At 33.2% G+C, this 19,060-nt stretch overlaps 2 protein-coding genes across 2 annotated transcripts; one reads left to right on the top strand and one right to left on the bottom strand.

Moving 5' to 3' along the window:
- The first annotated feature begins 51 nt into the window (after positions 1-51).
- On the top strand, positions 52-4,832 carry LOC131926960 (transcription and mRNA export factor ENY2). The gene is made up of 5 exons (XM_059282569.1): positions 52-125; positions 1,829-1,909; positions 2,027-2,097; positions 3,066-3,140; positions 3,293-4,832. The coding sequence occupies exons 1-5, from the start codon at positions 118-120 to the stop codon at positions 3,367-3,369; spliced, it is 312 nt and encodes a 103-aa protein (XP_059138552.1). The 5' UTR covers positions 52-117; the 3' UTR covers positions 3,370-4,832.
- A 1,791-nt stretch (positions 4,833-6,623) lies between these two features.
- On the bottom strand, positions 6,624-18,177 carry LOC131926954 (protein-glutamine gamma-glutamyltransferase K-like). Its single transcript, XM_059282563.1, has 15 exons — positions 18,153-18,177; positions 17,675-17,863; positions 16,801-17,076; positions 14,354-14,472; positions 13,847-13,954; positions 13,276-13,453; positions 12,418-12,553; positions 11,766-11,869; positions 11,244-11,359; positions 10,408-10,534; positions 9,680-9,822; positions 9,008-9,149; positions 8,345-8,505; positions 7,707-7,843; positions 6,624-6,786 (listed from the first exon to the last, which is right to left on the bottom strand). Exons 1-15 carry the CDS (start codon positions 18,175-18,177, stop codon positions 6,624-6,626), a joined length of 2,124 nt encoding a protein of 707 aa, XP_059138546.1.
- Between the last annotated feature and the right edge of the window lie 883 nt (positions 18,178-19,060).

Raw genomic sequence — 19,060 nt, 5'->3', positions numbered from 1 at the left:
AGTATATTCACAAATATATGAAGAAATTTTTTTCAAAAATATTAGCGATCGTTATCATTTGTATCAATGACTATAAAAATATTGTAATAACTGATCCCCAGAAACAATATTTTCAAGATGGCCGAGTAAGTGTTAGCAAAATTCTTGGTGTGCTTTCAAGCGAAAGCAAGTCATTTTATTGAATCTAAATAGAGTCTAGTTTAGATTGTTTTCTATAGATCTACTACCCGTGTATAATTTTGATAAGGCTATTATCTTTTATCCATAGATATATACCCAGATCTAGGTTTCTAGATTCTACATCAGCACATCTATTTTAAAATTTTTGTATGAAAATCTCAAAAATGTTTTTTTTTAGGAAAAAAAGTATCAATAGTAGATCTAGGATCTAGATCTATCAATAATAGTTAGCACACTAGTAAACTAAGTCAATTAGGGGTCATCCATAAATGACGTCAGGCTTTTTTTGACGATTTTTACCTCCCCCCCCTCCCCTCCACACGTCACAAAAAGCCAGACCCCCCCCCTAAAATGATGTCACACCTCAACCTACAACCCCCCTCAAAATTGCAGTTGAATATTTTTAAAACATTGATATTTTTCCAAAATCTTGTCTAAACTATTACAATTTATTAAAACAGTTATCTAAAACGTGAAATAACGTCTGAAATTCGTTTTCTAACATTGCTTTTTTATAATGCAAAAATGTGACGTCGCAACATCTGAACTCCCCCACATCACACATCATCACAAAATTACGGATCCCCCCTCCTCCCTACGAGTGTGACGTCATTTATGGATGACCCCTTAAGCGTATATTAACTTCCTGTGCAAAGTCATTATAACTGAAAAAAAATTCCAAAGTCAGGTTCCTTGGTTCATACTATCATACTCATAGAATAGATTAGAAAGACAAGACTTTTGGTAATCTATCGTTTTAGGTACGTAAAATCGGCCGAGGCTAGTAATGTGCGACAAAGTTGCCTCATTGTTAAGGCTTTAATAGAAGTATATTGATATTGTGATATTTTTGACTATTTGTGTCAAATATTATAGATAATTGAATAATAAACCAAAATCAATGGCTAGATATATCAAATAGGCCTATCGGCCAGAAATTAACTTGCAACATAGCTCATTTACTTTAGCAGCCATCTTGTTTAAGTTTTTTTTGGTAAACTTATTGCGGGAGATTCAGGGGAAGCCACTCTATTTTATAAATGGCTTCTGTTTATATAGCAAATTTTGCTTGCAGACACTGCTGTTTAATCTGATGAAAACATCGCTAGTCTTTATTTATTACTGAAAAGTTTTAATACAATTGTTTAAAAACAGGTACATGAATGAAACTTTGAAACATTTTTTTAACTTTCAAAACATAAATCTTCCTAAAAATGTGAAATAATTTAAGAGGCACCTTCCTTTCACATTACTAGCCTCTGCCGTTTTTATGCACCTAAAGCTATAGATAACCAGACTTTTTAATTATTATTATATTATTTGTGAACCAATTAAAATATTAAAAGCTTTTAATTAAAACTAGATCTAGAAATTTTAAGCCAAAAAGTTAGAAGTTGTTAATCTAACAGTTCTAATATAAAGAATAGAATGCAACCCTTATACAAAAGTTGTCATGAAATACACAAATTTAAAGTGCATGTTACAATGTTCTAAGCCCCCTCAAAGTACATGTTTTCAAATCTCTAGGTTATGCTTGACAACATTAATTTTATTAATTATCAAATTTTTTTTAAACCAAATTATTAACGTATTAAGGCCTATAGAAACTTAGTAAGATTTTACACATTTTTTTACTATTAAATTTCAGCCTTCAAGAGCGAAAACTTAAAGATGCACAAATGAGAGCAACCATCAATCAAAAACTTATTGAAACTGGAGAGAGGGAAAGGTTGGTCACTTCTATTTTTTATTTATGATTTCCTATTTGAACAGTGATCCATTTATTTTAATAAAATCAAGAGCTTATTAACATGCTTGATGCATAACATCATTTACTTCCCTCTAGATTAAAAGAACTTTTACGGGCAAGACTTATTGAGTGTGGATGGAGAGATCAGCTCAAAGCTTATTGCAAAGGTTTGTGCATTTTTGTGGTTCAATCTGAAAGTATTAAAATTAAACCTATTTTTTTCATAGTTTTATTAACCTCAATATATTCCCAATTTTTGTTTTTAACTATCCTTTTGAGAAATATATCATTTGATTTTTCGTTTATATGTAACCAGCTTAGTAAGAAATAAATTATTTAGAATTTCTAGCAGGGGATCCATATATTCCCATTTTTTGTTTTTAACTATCCTTTTGAGAAATATATCATTTGATTTTTTGTTTATATGTAACCAGCTTAGTAAGAAATAAATTCTTTAGAATTTCTAACAGAAGATCCGAAAAAGTGCAACACTAGCATATTCTTTGAGAAAATGTTTTAGTATAATACCTACTATGTTATTTAAAGACAAGAAGTACTGAAAATACAGAGTGACACTTTTACTAGCACTTAGAAAATACAAGAAATATATATCAAAATAAAAACTTAGATAACAATGCTGAAAATTATTGAAGGGAAGCTATTGATGTACTCAGCAATACCTAAATGTCAGTCAAACCCTATCTTGAACCCAAAATAACTCTTTACACTAACCCTGACACACAGTTAAGTAAGAATCAATTTGATTTTTTTTTCTAATTATATATAATTTTGTTGTTCTGTTAATTTTCAAATAGTATTTCTAATTGAATTCTTTTACATCTAGTTTTAAAAACTCCATTTTTAACATTCCATACTTTCAATAGAAGAGTGTTTGTCACACTGTAAAACTTTATATAAGATACGTTTTTTTTACTGCCAGTTCTAATTACCGAACAACACTAATCTCTTAATTTTCATGACACACAATTTCTTAATTGCTATTATAAAAAAATTTGGTAAATTTTTCTATAACATAAAACATTTTCCTATTACTTATATATTTTTTAAAACCATTTGAAATAAAGTTTTGCTTCTACTTGCTTATGTGTAAATATGTGTTTGTAATTAATTACAGATATTGTCCAGCAGAAAGGCTTGGAACACATCACAGTTGATGACTTGGTCAGTGAAATAACACCACGAGGAAGATGTGAGTCAAATATTTTTATTCGTTCAATTTAAACTGTAGTTTCATCTTTCAGGTAGTTTTTTTTTAAACCTTAATTTGATTATCTATTTGTAATTTATACCTAGCTGGTGACATAAAATAATTTATTGAAAATTTCTTTTTTTTTCCACCAGCTTTAGTGCCAGATGAAGTTAAAAAGGAATTGTTACAGAGGATTCGGACATTCCTCTCTCAGCAGTCAAATATTTGATACACTAGTGGAAATGGTTGTTTTCATATTTTGTTAATTTGAATACAATACTGTAAGACTTCCATGTATAGTATTATCACTAACTCAATCTTTTTGTCATAGTATATACAGCAAGTATTAATTGGTTCCTATCTTATGGGAGCAGGTGTACAAATGCTCTTGGGATAAAAAATTTAAGTTTAGCTTTTACAAACTGTTGTAGCTATACAGGGCATTGGTTAACAACTGCTTTTTTTTTTTAAATTGGGTATCATTACTATCAAGTGCTATTTTGTAAACTAACAAAATCACAGCAAAAATAATTTTACTATTTGATGCAATACTTTCTTTAATAAGTTTAGAAATTTTGCATGATTAGTGTATATACTTATTTTACAGCATTAAGTTTTATGTAAATTCACATTGAATTTTAAATCCCAATGTATTTCTTTTGATGGTTTTTTTTCTTCAGGGATGCTATGTCATGTTCCTTTTTTCCTCCATTTTCAAAATGTTGCTCAGGAAAAGTAAAAATGAATCTTTTGTCTAGATTGTCAAAGTGGTTGCTGCAGTTCACATGTCCTTCATTTGAGAATTGTGTTCAATATACCAAGAGACCAGTTTCATGAAATGTTACATTTTGAACAATATTTTATTCCTGTATAACCATCCCACTTTAAATCATCTTACATTGTTTTGTTCATTTGAATCCTAGCTCAGCAACACATTTGTAGAGAGTTGTTCGTAAATGAAAATACATTTTAGGGGATTTTTTTTTACTTACTCACACCCTCAGCAGTTTCTAAACTTTTAATTAAACAGGTCAGTATTATTATTTACAAAAATTGTTAGAATAATAAAGTTAATTACTTCTAAATTTAGTTTAAATTATTTTCTAAAATACTAGTCCAAACCCCCTATACCCCATCATTTATGGACAAATTTTTACCATTTGAAATCTCAATTGTTCATTCAAATTTTGCTCTTCATTTCCTGTTAAGATTTTGATGATTAAAGTAAACCCATTTTATTTTGTTGTATAGTGTAGCAGTAATTATGGTGGTGGGTTTTTTTTTTTAATTAGCTAGTATCTTTAATTAAAACTTTTAATCTTATTAACATTACTATATATAGACTGCTGTCTGTTCAATTGGTGATTTATTTAGCCAAAAAAAATTGTTTTCTGTTTTATTGGGGTTTTGTTTTGTTTGGTAATCGGTAATCAGAATGGTTATTTCCTGTAAGGGATTAAATGAGCAATTCTTTATTGGGCTGCCATAACAGACTTAGAGGACAAACCAAATAGTAACTGCTGATGTGTCATTACACTGTGCAGTATTGCTTAATGTCATTTACACCTGTCATTAATGTATGCGATATTGCTTGATGTCATGTTTTATATCTGTTAGAGAAATGACCCATCGTGTACATAATCTTGTAATAATGTATGTTAGGTTCTATGTTAAAAATAAACAGCAGGTACTTCAAACAGTTTTTCATTATTTCTTGAATGTTTATAAAAATATACACCTACAAGCACAATAATTATAGATTTGATTACACAAATATTACAGAATGTGATCAATAATTGTTAATTTATTCATATATTCTCAGTGCTATTCCTTCTACATTATATAAGTCATGTGATACAATACACTGTTGACTAAAACAAAATGAAATATAATTTGGCCTTTTGTTGAAAGTTACCACAAAACACATGGAATAGCAATACATATCATACATGTCAGGGTGATGTGTATCTATGAAAAGTATGTTGTTATTTTTGGAAAAATGAATTAAAAATGGTTGTGGATCATTTTACTTAAGATATGGCTTGTGGATAGTTTAGCAAAATAAATAATAAAAACATGAATCTTAAAAATTTAACCATTTTAAATAAATTAAGGTAAATATTTAAATATGAACAAAAGTGGAGTTTATGAACACTGTTACTAATTATATTTAAACAAGCAGCAAAGACTGGCATAAAGCATTTGAAAAACACCAACAATTACATCTGAAAAATTCCCTTTCCCCAATCACTTATGGATATGCTCAGAGTTAGTTTTTTTTTTGTTGTTCCCCTTCTCAAGTTACATACAGTTGAACCTAACCAATTATAATATTGTTCCCAGATATAACTAAAATAACTTTTATATAAAAAGATATTGTACAATTGTTTTTAAAAATGTGCATGTTATGAATTTTTTTTTAAAGTGACATCAAGGTATAAAGAAAAATACTGTATTTTGCTAACTCTCTATACTTAAAACTAACCATACAGCTTAATTATTACTGACAAGTTGCATGAAAGGCTTCAAAAAATCTATCTGAAAGACAGCATTAACAAGTAGGCATGTGCCCGTCCTTGCACACACAATTAAATACAATTTATATTTTATAAACTTTTAAACAATGCCCCTGCCGCTAACACATGTGGACAAGAAAACAAAACAGAAACTGTATACATTATAAATGTAAACACAACTGAGAGTTGTTGATCTGATTAAAAGAATGCATTACCCAGGAACATGAACTTTAAAATATTAATTTAAAAAAACTATTTAGTTTGATGTGATGCCAAATCATTTTAAACATTGCCTTATCACATTACAGTGATGTGTGACTCTATTAAGCAGACAAGGAAATATCATCACCCAAATTGTAATCTGAATATACCAGCAAGTCAGAAACATTATGACCATCTATTCTTTTAGATATTCATTGCCTCTCAATTTCCCAGCTCGTCTTCAAGTGAGATGACAACAAGCTGGGGTGGGCTAATGCTGATGGTTTACCACAGGGTCATTAAATATGGTAGCTATGGTGGACACACCTCATCGATCCTGTAACAACCGGCCAATGGGCTGTTTGTTACAGACACCTAAGATACACACATTTTCAACACTGTGCACCCCAGTGAATCAAAAGGTAACCAAAGATGTCCATTCATAGTAGTTAAAATTTGATTTGAATGATAGAGTTGCCTGTTTCTTTTCACCATAATCGCTGTGAATGCTAGACTATTGTCATTGTTTCCTCTTATCAAACTCGTGATTGCTAGACTGTTGTTATTGTTTCCTCTTATCATACTGTGATTGTTAGACTTGTCATTGTTTCCTCTTATCATACTCGTGATTGCTAGACTATTGTCATTATTTCCTCTCTATTTACTCATGGTTAGGCTGTTGTCATTGTTTCCTCTTATCATACTCATGATTGCTAGACTATTGTCATTATTTCCTCTCACTATACTTGACGTGGTTAGGCTGTCATCATTGTTTCTTCTGGTCAGCAGGCTGGACAATAAACTCCACACTTCCATCCACGCCACTTAACTGATCAGATGTCAGCGTAGCCTCGATCTCACACAACCCTTGTCTTCGTGGACAGATGGTGAAATCAAAGGAAACTTTTTCTCCTGGTTTTATGGCTTTCCTGATGAAATCAATCAAAAGTATAGGTTTAAAGTAAATTATGAGAATAGCTTTTCTGATGAATCATTCAAATACATGGGTTTAAAGTAAATTACAAGATACTAGCTTTCCTGATGAATCAATCAAAAACATGGGTTTAAAGAAAATTACAAGAAATAAACTAATGGAAGTTCAATCCTCCACGAGAAATTACAAGTGAAGTTTGATTAATTACCTATTAATATCAACTTAAAAATATTAGTAATAAAAACTTTTTTTTTACTTTGATGTGATACCAAATGTTTTTAAAACACTGCTTTTCACATAAAAACGATATGTGACACAGTCTTTAGAAAAATGACAAGATTTCATGAATCAAATTGTAATTTGAATACACCAGTAAGTCAGTAATAGATGGCTACATCATGATCATTCAGACCACAGTTAAAGTAGCATTCAGTAATGTTGTTGTTTGGGGGTTAAAAGTCTGCTTGCAACCACTAATACTATACCCCAGAATGTTATTTTTTTAATGCTTCCTTTCTTGATTATTTTAATTTTTGCTTACTTGGGTAGGTTAATTTTTTGTCTTTATTAAAAAAAGTAACTAGGTGAGTAGGACTCCTGTATTTATTAGTGATATAGATGTTGTAAACAAAATTGCTTTATGTAAAGAAAGCTGATAGGCTTTAAGTTAAAGGAAGGTTCAGCCAATAATACCAAAACTGAAAGACCCACCACAGTAATCAAATATGAAATAACTTTCAGTTTCAGGGTACAACCAAAGTTTTATATTCTCTAGTATCTAGGCCACATACAGGTGGAGTTTAGATTGTGTGCTTTACTTAACTGTCCAACATTTTTTACATTTAACATAAGTAAGTGAAAGAACATATTTTTTCTTTAACATGTAACAGATGTTCAAGAAAAAAAAAATCTTACTTTAGTGGGTGCACTTGATCTGATATGATTGAAGTCCCATCTAAGCAGATAGTAGCTGATGTCAAGCTGACCTCCAGTGGGTTAGTGAAACTCACTGTACCTGTCACTTGTTGCTTAGCAACAATCACATCTGGGATCTACCAAGAAAATAAAACTAAATTTTTTTTTAAACTATTATAACAAGATTTTCAATACATGGAACATAAAATAAGAAAAATAAAATGAACTATATTTCTTTAATGAAAGCATTGTTCCTTAAAGTATTTTTACTAAAGAAAGTTCGTTTTATTTTCTTATTTTTAGTGCATTTAAAGCTTGCTATTATAGAGGTATTTCATGATTTTCGTAACTTTTTAGTTAGTAGGAAAAAAAAAATTATTTAAAGAATACGTTGATATTAATGTATTTAAAATACAATAGTACAGTATTCAATTTCATAACTTTCATTCCATCTTATCTTATTTTGCCAGCACTTTACGTGACTAAATTTATCTGCGTTAAGACATGAAAAGTAGTAGGCCTAGTATTTGTAAAAGGATACTTCGGGGAAGTGTTTAAAGACAGAGCAGGGAGATAACTTAAAGTCAGGTGTGAAAGGGGAGGGCATTTTTTTAACATAGAGCAGGGAGACAACTTACAGTGAAGTCCAATGAAGGTTTGGAGAGGCTGAAGGGCTCTGAAAGGGCAAACTGTTGCTTGGTGGCCTTGACATTGAGAGAGGCATACACTATCATGGTGGCTTCAGGGTTCAGCTTGTTCATGTAGTCCTCACACACAATGTCCAAGATAAGATCATTTTCTGGGGGCCGGGGGGGGGGGTGTTTTTAATAAAACAAAATCTTATGATCTCAAATAAAGAATATAGTTAAAACCTTGGTCCTTGTTTACAAACAAATAAAAAATATATCTTCACATAATCTATTAGTGTCACAAATTTAGAGAAAATGTAGGTATCTGGTGCAATACCAGCCACCTCATTCTCATAAGATACAAGACCAGTGTATTGCCTAACTACCTTTACATTCCACTGACTTTCAATGGGATAATCTAAAATACACCCAACTTAGTCTATTATCAGTGGGTTTTGAACTCTGAAACTTTGTATTTATAGCCAAACATGTTTATTGTAACTTATATGACCACTGTTATGCCTAACTACCTTTATTTTCCTCTGACTTTCACAGTAACCATCACAAGAGGATAATCTCAACCACACCCAACCTAGTCTATTATCAGTAGGTTTTAAACTCTAAAACTTTGTATTTACAGCCAAACATATTTTTTGTATTTCTGATCCTCACCTTCCCCTGCAGTAACTTCCACATCATATTTTGTACTCTTGATTCTCTTGTCTGGAACGCCAGTGTAGAAACTGCTCAGTACAGTGACTCTACCCTCAATCTGATGGTCTTCTTTAGATTTATTTTTCATTCGTAATACAATCTACACAGAAAAATAGATACTATTTTATGAACCCAATATTTCACAACATGTTGGATTTACAAAAAAAAAGATTATTTTAATACGGCTAAGGTTATTTTGAAAGTTATTTAAGAACAATGTGGAACTGAGAGGATTTTTTCTTATATATTTAACATTCTTGCTGATTGCAACTTTACCTAATATAGGTCTATACTCTCTTTTTTTGTAACGAAACAATAGAAAATCCCGATATGGTTTTTTGTAATCAAAAGATAAAAGACTGTAAATAGTATAGCATTAAAAAAACTACATGAAGCACACACTATCAATGGTGTTCCAATAATCATGATTTGAGAGACAAAGATTCACAGTAATTTGAGTAATTTTATATGAAATGTTTCCATTAACATGAGTTACACTAGTGAATGTGTTGGCTAGCTGTGTTGTCACTGCTATGATAAAAATGTTTCCATTAACATGAGGTACACTAGTGAAAATGTTGGCTACCTGTGTTGTCACAGCTATGATAAAAATAAAAATCCTGGTCTCACCTGGAAGTTCTCCCCGATACTTGCAGAACTGGGCGTGACAAGGTGAAGGTCAATATCCTTTTCTCGTTCACCGTAGATGTGAAATCCAGCCCTGCTGCTGTGTTGGTGCACAAACTCTACAACTTTTTTCTCTTCCAACGAGCCTTCAACGATAACATGAGTCAGTGTTTACATGTAAGACCTTCAACCATAACACAAGTCTGTGTTTAAATGTCGGACATTTAACTATAACACCAGTCAGTGTTTAAACATCAGACCATCAATAAGACAGATGAAGTAGAGTTGGTCTGTTGCTGTGACCATGGTGTATAGCTGGTGATAATGGTACTAACCCCAGCCATGTTGACATACCCAACTTATGTCAGGTACCCATTAGTGCTGGATGGACCTAGCTCCCAGATCTCTTTCAAGATAACACTCCTACAACCCCCCCCCCCCCACCCCCAACACTAAATTTATCTCTGAACAATATTACAATGAACACCAGCTTACAAATTCTACAAATAAAATTGACAGAATCAAAGTTAGAGCCTTACAATATATATACATATATATATATATATATATATATATATATATATATATATATATATATATATATATATATATATATATATATATATATATATATATATATATATATATATATATATATATATATATATATATATATGTTAAATATAAACACCTCATAGAAATCACTGGTCTTGAAGCCCTAATGAAATTACCTTCTGGATACTTATAGTCCAGAGTGAGATCATGTCTGAAGTTGCTTCCAACTGCCTTGGTGCTGATGTGTTTGCCAATAGCGTGGGAGTTGATGTCCATCACAATCATTTCATCATTTGGAAGAACCTACACATACAATTAAATCAATCACACAAAATCTAAATAGTATATTTGTAGCCCTAAAAATTATATAATTAAAATAATAAATATTTTTGAATATCAAAACAGATGACATTCTAAAAAAAAGAAGAAATACAAAACATTGAAAACATGTCTGGGATCAAATATTTACCAACATAGTCTAGCACTGTAATGTTTATATTTTACATTATTTTTATCAGCAGCTTGTGTTATAGCCATACCACACCAGTAGCAAAAAAAATTACATATGTGAAAAAATTTTTTGTTAAATAAAAAAATAAAATTCAATATAGGCCTATTCCCCAACTTCAGAGTTTCTTCCAGGCATCTCCCCCAAACGAAATGGAATTGATATAGAAAATATATACTTTTAAAACAGCCCAACATAGGGACAGCGTGGTGAAGCAGTAGAGCATTCATTTCCTAACCCAAAAGTCATGAGTTCACCACCTAAGCTCATAACTATAGTACACTCTCTGACTGCATTGACTTATGCAAGTCCAAAAAATAGTCAGCAGAAACCCAGACCTGACAACCACGGCTGTAAAAAAAATGCTTGATTCTATCTTATTACTCTCTGCATAACTGAGATGAGCTGTCGGTTTCAGCTAGCAAGCAGGACTTACACCTAACCTGTTGCCAGTTGTTTTTTTTAACAAGGAATAAATTATGATTTTGCTAAGTTTTTAATTACCTTCCAAGTGACTTTATCGCCATTCACCTCACTAAAGATGAAAGCCACGTCATAATTCAGGTAGACATGGCCTTCCTTGACAGCTTTCACAGGTGCAGGGCCACACCTCGTTACACCTGGAGATAACACAATCTGGATCAGAAGTCAGCTCTACAACTAATTCATGCATTGTGGAATAACAAAATTAATGTTGCATAATTGAAGCAGTAAAGCATTGTTTAAACGCAACTAGTAATAAACTATGAATGATGTTTTGATTTTCTTTATTTTATTATAAATTTACAATAAAAAACCTTTTTTGCATTATATGCTAGTTCTATATTGTTTAATAGTATTTCTTGTGGTTTGGTAAAGTATTTTTGTTGTATTTACTTTTTAAGTTTCTTTTTAATCACACTATTTTGTTTCTAATATAGCGATATTGCTTTGTTTAACTAAAATATGAGGATTGGTGATAAGTGTTTGCATAAATTATAAAAATATTTTCAAAATGGAAGTTGGATAGTGGTGTAAATATTTTACCTTCACTAACTTCTTGAGGTGTTGCATCATGTGCCTGCCATCCATCATAGCCGTCAGGGAGGTCCAAACGTCGGAAGTAAGACTCGTTCCATACATGAAAATTCCTGTTTGATTAATTTAAATTAATATTATATCATTTCCTACTAATTATGATTTGCTGAAGTTAAATTATTTTATATCAAAGTATACTTTTAAAGCATTATATTCAAGTTGACAACAAAATATTTATTATTCTCCAGTAAGAATTTAAAATGTTCTAAAAATCAGGAATGTAAATGTGCTGGTTGAAACATTGTTGTTTGTTTATAAAAAGATATTTTTCAAGCAGTAAAAGTTCTAAGTGACAGCACAATTTGTAATATTTTGCACTCTGTAAACAAAATTTCTGAAAAATCTGGAATTCCTTACTCCATCCAGCTTTGATGGATACCTAACTCACTTTAGGGATGGTAAAGGTGACTGGGCATAATGCTGACTACACTATTCCATCATATGCTGAGGTCACAGAAACAGGTGAACTCTACTTTACTTGCCCCATGGGCAAAATAAAGGGAACTTTCCTTTTTTACCATATTGTAGCCTCAGTAACCACAGTTTCAGACATGCAAATATTGATATTGTAACATCTATCTGTATGTAGCTTATAACCTACCAAACTGAGTCATTCATCCAAGTGAGTGGCTCCCCATCTTCATCAAAATGGCTGTCAATTGTCATACTGCTGTCCCTATCATGTGCTGACTCAAAGTTTGTGACACACCGTGTAGGGATCCCAATGGCCCTAAGCACTGTAGGTGTGTTACATCACAGATTAGTCATTAATGTTATTAAATTTTTTATTTTATAATCAATCAAATATTTTTTAAATTCATGAGACATATTAATGTTGGTATGATGTAATCAAAGCTACGTTTTGATAGTAACTTCACCCAAACCCTGGCCCTAATCCAAATCTTAACACTAATACTGACAAATAACCTCAATAAGATACTGTACTGCCTGTATTTGTAATTTTCCCATAACATTAGGTTGCCTAGTGATTGCGCTATCTTTACTTGTTTAATACTGGCCACCAGTTGTTACGTTACGGGTTAGTCTCTGACAAAACAACTCTTCGTGACTATGTTCACTACTTTAATTCCGTCAAAAATATATATATTCAAAAGTAGCCCTCGTCCTAACCGCTAGCAACTGACCCCTGACAACCATTCACTCCAGCTATTATACCGCATTCGACCTTGGGATAACAATACACAAACACACCAGGGTTAACAATATTCTAGGGTAAACTCAACTCACACACTCACTCTCCCCTAATTCTAGATCATTCTATCCTATTCTAATCTAACCTACAACTGACCCGTAACAATAACTCAACTCATTCCCTGTTGATTGAGTTAAAGAGTTCAAGACACACGCAGAAAGCCATAATAAACAGCTGGGTAATGTCACGAGAGTTAACAAAGATTTAAGAGCATAATTTACAACCCTTAGAAGTCCTTTTACTCACATGAAGTGACCAGGCCTGAAAACACCCAGCACTGACCAAACTGGACAGGTTTGTTGTGCTGCATGAACTCTTGTAGAATTCTAACACTGCCAGACCATGACCACGGAACGTGAGAACCCTTGGGGTATTTCTTCGTCCACCTTCCTTCCAAAACACCATCATCATCATTGCTGTTTACCTGATTTGGATGTAAAATAGAGGATATTTTTATATACTAATTTAAAACTTCATCTGATGAGGGTAAAGGGAGGGGTTTGTTGTCACTAATTGGACTTAACAGCCTTAAAGATTAAAATTTAAAAATTTAACTTTTAAAAAGGACTGCCAGTTTAAAAAATAATAATGTTTGATTTACACATGACAAACTAATTTAAATACTTGTTTGTCTTTTTCAAAAAGAGAAAAAGCAAAAGTTGAATTATCCATTCAAGGTTATGTCAGCCCATCATGTCATATTCAGTAAAAGGACAAAAATTATCCCAAGTTTGCAATGTAATTTAATTCATCACTAGTACAAACTATAACAAAGAGGTTTATAAAAGACAATTTAAAGATATAACCATTACAATACCAGGGCAGATACTGTCCTGACAAAAGAGATGGGACTTCTCCTTGCAGCATCTCCTATCTCAGCTCTGTCCATCAGTAACAAAACTGCATCCAGTACTGGGTTGTCAAACTAAAAAAGTAAAAAAATTCATTTACCACTATAGCTGTTTATTTTTAAAAACTTTGGAAAAAAATATATTTCGCCAAGTAATCTTATAATTCTCTAGAAATAAAATAAAATTATTAATTTTTTTTAATGTTGTGATTTAAGATTGCATATATAATAATTGGACGAAAGGCATCAATAAAAATATTTAAATAGGTAGGTAGAATTATATACAAGTTTTACAGGCAAAGAAGAAACTATAAAAAAATTCAGAATTTTCCCTGTAGACACCTGATAAACTAATCAAAATAGTGGCCTATTTTAATAATATGTTTAAAAGCTTACTTTTTTTTCTTCCTACAATAACACAGCACAAAATATGAAAAGCTAATATTCTAGTTGACCCCAGTTGTATTGGCTTACCTGGCCAAAATACCAGGGTCTTCCATTGTTGTTAGATGCTGATCCCACCCAGATCCTCCCGTGATCATTGAGGACATACTCGTACCTGTCATCTCCATCAGACATGTACACTACATCAGCTAAAACAGATGATATATACATGTATTAATGTTGTATTTGCTGTGTTATATTAGTTATACTAATCTATACATAACCTCTATAATAAGATAAAAATTAAAATGTTTTATTAGATTTGATTACATTTGATTATTTTAAGAACAATGAGGAACTGATAGGGTTCGTTCTTATATATTTCAAATTCTCGCTGATTTAAACATTCTCTAAAAATTTTCTATAACAAAACAATAGAAATCATGGTATGGTTTTTTGTCATCCATGTACACTCCAAAAACTATCATAATAAAATATTCATTTTGTATATTATATATGTTAGGGGTTCGTCGAGAAATAGATATCTTATATCCCACTTCTGACACCAAATGTTAGGGGGGGGGGGTTTAAACCGAAGAGGTTTTCTTATTCACTCATCCGTGCACCTTTGCGTGGTGACAAAGGGGTCTAATAGACCTGAGCGAAACTAATTTACATCTATACAACACCAATATTAAACTAAAAATAAAACATAGTAAACACACATAATATGCATTTATTTATCTTCAATATGACGTCACAAGGGTTTATAAGTTAAAAGCAAAGACACAATACAAATTAGACCTGGCCAGGCTTTCATATTCAAGAAAACATCACTTGAATTTCTAATATAAGTCAAAAAGACAAAAATAATCAAACTTACATTTCGATGTGGAATTATTCACCGTAGTTACTGACATTAATTCATAGAAAACATATATAAGTGTGGATAGCAAACCTACATTTACGCAACTCAGAATTTATACATATGAATGTCCTTTCCTCTAGTCCTAATTTAACTACTTGCACTGCTTATGTAATCTCAGAATCACACTTGTCAAAGTTATTCTTCCTAGTCCTAATTTCACTTGTACTGCTATGTAATCTTAAAATCAAAAACGTAAATGTCATCGTCTCTAGTTCTAACTTTACTACTTTGCACTGTTATGTAATCCCAGAATCACACGGGTAAATGTTATCATCACTAATTCTGATTCCACTAATCAAACACGGTTAAAGTTCATCTATGAATACTCATCAGTACAATCTAGCTCGACACTCAAGCGGCAGGAAGTTTCCAGCTACTAGAAGAAAACATTGAGCCACTTGTACAAACATCGGGCCACAAAGATAATGGCCACTGGAACGAAGAACATATCTACACGGCAGGAAGATTTCCAGCCACTGGAATAAACATTTGGCCACTGGTACAAACATCGGGCCACAAAGATAATGGCAACTGGAACGAACAACATATCTACACGGCAGACGTTTGGCCACTGGTACAACATTGGCCACATGTATAAACATAGGTCACATATGTAAATATCTGGAACGAAGCACATATGTACAGCAACAAAACATCGGCTGGGCCAATAATCCAGCCTTAGTGGCCACTGTGGCCAGCCATAAGGCTGCCACCATCCGAGGCCTAGACCATCGTGTCTAGCCTCCGATACGTGTGTAGGAGAGAGAGACCTCAACATAGTCGCCCTTCCTCATATATAGGCTAGTCTTGCCCCCCTTATCATCTCCCTAGAGCTATAGAACCTGAGTTGGGCTCCGTACCATCTCTCGACGTTCGAGATAACACCGGTCACTATGCACCCATGCGTTGCACACCCCATAATTGACCGCTATAGATCTTCCCGTTGTCTCACGGCTAACGATCGTGTCATACACTGCTCGAGCTAACGCACGGCCACGCGGTACTCCCGCCGCGTTTCACACCCGACAACTGACCACAACAGAGATCATGAGTAATGATTCTACCGGGATGGCCAGCGGCATGTCCGAACTCAACTTTAGACATAAATCACTGCGGGTGTCTTCCCAGCATTACGTGTCACTCATGCACCTGCATAGAGCTCGCAGCCCTTAACGACCAGAGTGAGCCGATAACATCTTAATTAAAATTTAGATTTCCCTGGCCTGCTCATCCCCAATATCTTAGATTAACCCCTTGGGTTTCTGTAACTAGTCCTAGTCACCTTAGCCTCTTTAATAAGCACCCAAGTTACTATTTTACTTAAAAATAACAATATAATACCAGCCAACATGCTTACTTAAGAATCAACAATTTGGTACCAGCCAACATATATCATACAATTTATACTGTGCAACATATTGTTTCTATCAACTAAAAATGAAAACACAATAATGTATAATTAATATCCTATCTGTTGAGTATCTACAAGTTTGTCCACTTAAAAAGTGTTTAGACGCAACTGTCACCAACTATGTCAGGTACCAATTAGGGCTGAGTTGACTCAGGGTCTCAAACCCTAATAAATCATGATCTAATAAACTTAAGTTACCTTCACACCATGGGTTGAAGAGGAGATAAATCTCTTCGTCCTCTGACTCATATCTTCTCAGTGTCTTTTCATCCTTGCCAACCATCGTTTCTATAAACAGACCATATTTTCCTACTAGTGCATTAGCTGGAGAAAATATTTGAACTTCAAGATTGGTCCTGTCCACTTTATGAACTCCAGCTGACCACTGACTAGCTTTTGTGGACACCTTGTTCTTTCCTTCCAAATTTAATTTTAACCGTAACAATGTCTCTTTGCTTTCTTGAGGGCGACTGCCTGGAATATAAAAATAAATTAATTAAAATTAAGAGATGCTTTGTTGTTGGGATCAATCCTGCTTGACAAAATTTACTGAATTGTCTTATTTGTGTTATAGGGCTGAAAACATTTCAGTCCTAAGGAACTTTAACTCTCCTATAAACTTTTGATTACAAATGTATAGGGCTATAAATAGAATTATCTCCCTTAGATCTCAAATTGCCATCTACTATTTGTATGTAAGTTAAAACAATTCAAGTGATGTTTTTAAGATCAGATTCTGACTTGTGACTTTAGGATGTCACTGAGACCACCCAGCTCTGATGGGTACCTGACTCATGTTAGGGAAACTAAGGCAGCTGGGCATAGAGTTGACCACACTATCCCTTCATATGCAAAGATTATTAAAACAAACTCTTCTTAATCTGCCTGATATATCTTGGGCATGATAGGAAAAGATGATGATGGTTATTTGATAGGTAGAGATGAAATTTTGTGACACTATTTTAAGGAGTGGGTCTGTGTTTTTATAAAACAGTAGAGGGCATCAGGGGTAAAAATCAGCTTAAATTATTTGACTTTTATCTGATTTTAAAAACAAGTCTTGTGTACTTACCAAATGCTAACTGTACAACTAGTGAATCAGTCTCCACATCAACATCCCTATCAAAGCTGATGGTGATTGAGAACACCTTCCCCCTTCTAACCACAAGGTCATTGACCTCGTACTCCCAGGTGTGATGATCAGATCCATTCTTTGATTTGTGGAAATCAATACTTGACACCTGTAAAGCCTGACCGGTGACTGTAATATCAAGTATTATTTTTTTAATAAAATAAAAGGTTTTTTTTTAAAACTCTGCCATCATGCAAACAAAGGTTCTTTCAGACATTTTTCTGTGGCAGGAGGGGGAAATATTTTTTAGCCCTTGGGGGAGGGGGGGTGTAGTGCCCCTCCAGAGAAAGTGATGCCTGAAAGAAAACCTATCTGTAATCAAGCATTGCAAATCAAAACAACAGTAAGAAAAATTCTCAGAATACCAGCTGTGATTAGCATCAGACTTTTTGCATCGCATTTGTTTGACTCTAATTGCCAGTTTGAATGACAATGTTTACCATTTTCCAGTTTGATTCTAAAATAACTTTTGGTGTTTATTTAACTAACACAATATTTGGCATTGGAATTGATTTTTTTATTAAATGTTTCTGTTTGAGATGGTGGCCGGAAAAAACCGCAACGGAAAAAAGCGCAAAACAAAAGGCGCAACGGAAAAAAGCGCACACGGAAAAAAGCGCAAAGAGAAAAAAGCGCACACAGAAAAAAGCGCAAAGAGAAAAAAGCGCAAACGGAAAAAAGCGCAAAGAGAAAAAAGCGTACACAGAAAAAAGCGCAAACAGAAAAAAGCGCAAACGGAAAAAAGCGCAAAGAGAAAAAGCGCACACGGAAAAAAGCGCAAACAGAAAAAAGCGCAAACAGAAAAAAGCGCAAAGAGAAAAAAGCGCACACAGAAAAAAGCGCAAACAGAAAAAAGCGCAAACGGAAAAAAGCGCAAAGAGAAAAAAGCGCAAACGGAAAAAAGCGCAAACGGAAAAAAGCGCACACGGAAAAAAGCGCAAACGGAAAAAAGCGCAAACGGAAAAAAGCGCAAACAGAAAAAAGCGCAAACGGAAAAAAGCGCAAACAGAAAAAAGCGCACACAGAAAAAAGCGCAAACAGAAAAAAGCGCAAACGGAAAAAAGCGCAAACAGAAAAAAGCGCACACAGAAAAAAGCGCAAACGGAAAAAAGCGCAAACAGAAACAGAAAAATGCGCAACCAGAAAAAACACAACGAAAAATGTGCAAAAGAGAAATTTAGCACAAAGACCATATGGACTAGATGACACATTTATACATGACTGTTAGGGCTGCTGTGAGAGTGTCGTGTTTGATCACGTGATCTACTACCATTTAAAGCGTACCACTACCATCTGCATTCCCATCACCACGATACAGGCGATAAT

This window comes from Physella acuta, unplaced genomic scaffold, assembly GCF_028476545.2.
Source record: "Physella acuta isolate Inbredline_101_S28 unplaced genomic scaffold, ASM2847654v3 ptg001354l, whole genome shotgun sequence".
In the NCBI taxonomy this organism is placed as follows: domain Eukaryota; kingdom Metazoa; phylum Mollusca; class Gastropoda; family Physidae; genus Physella; species Physella acuta.
Note: the sequence above shows the minus strand (reverse complement) of the source record. Positions and strands in the feature narration are given on the sequence as shown.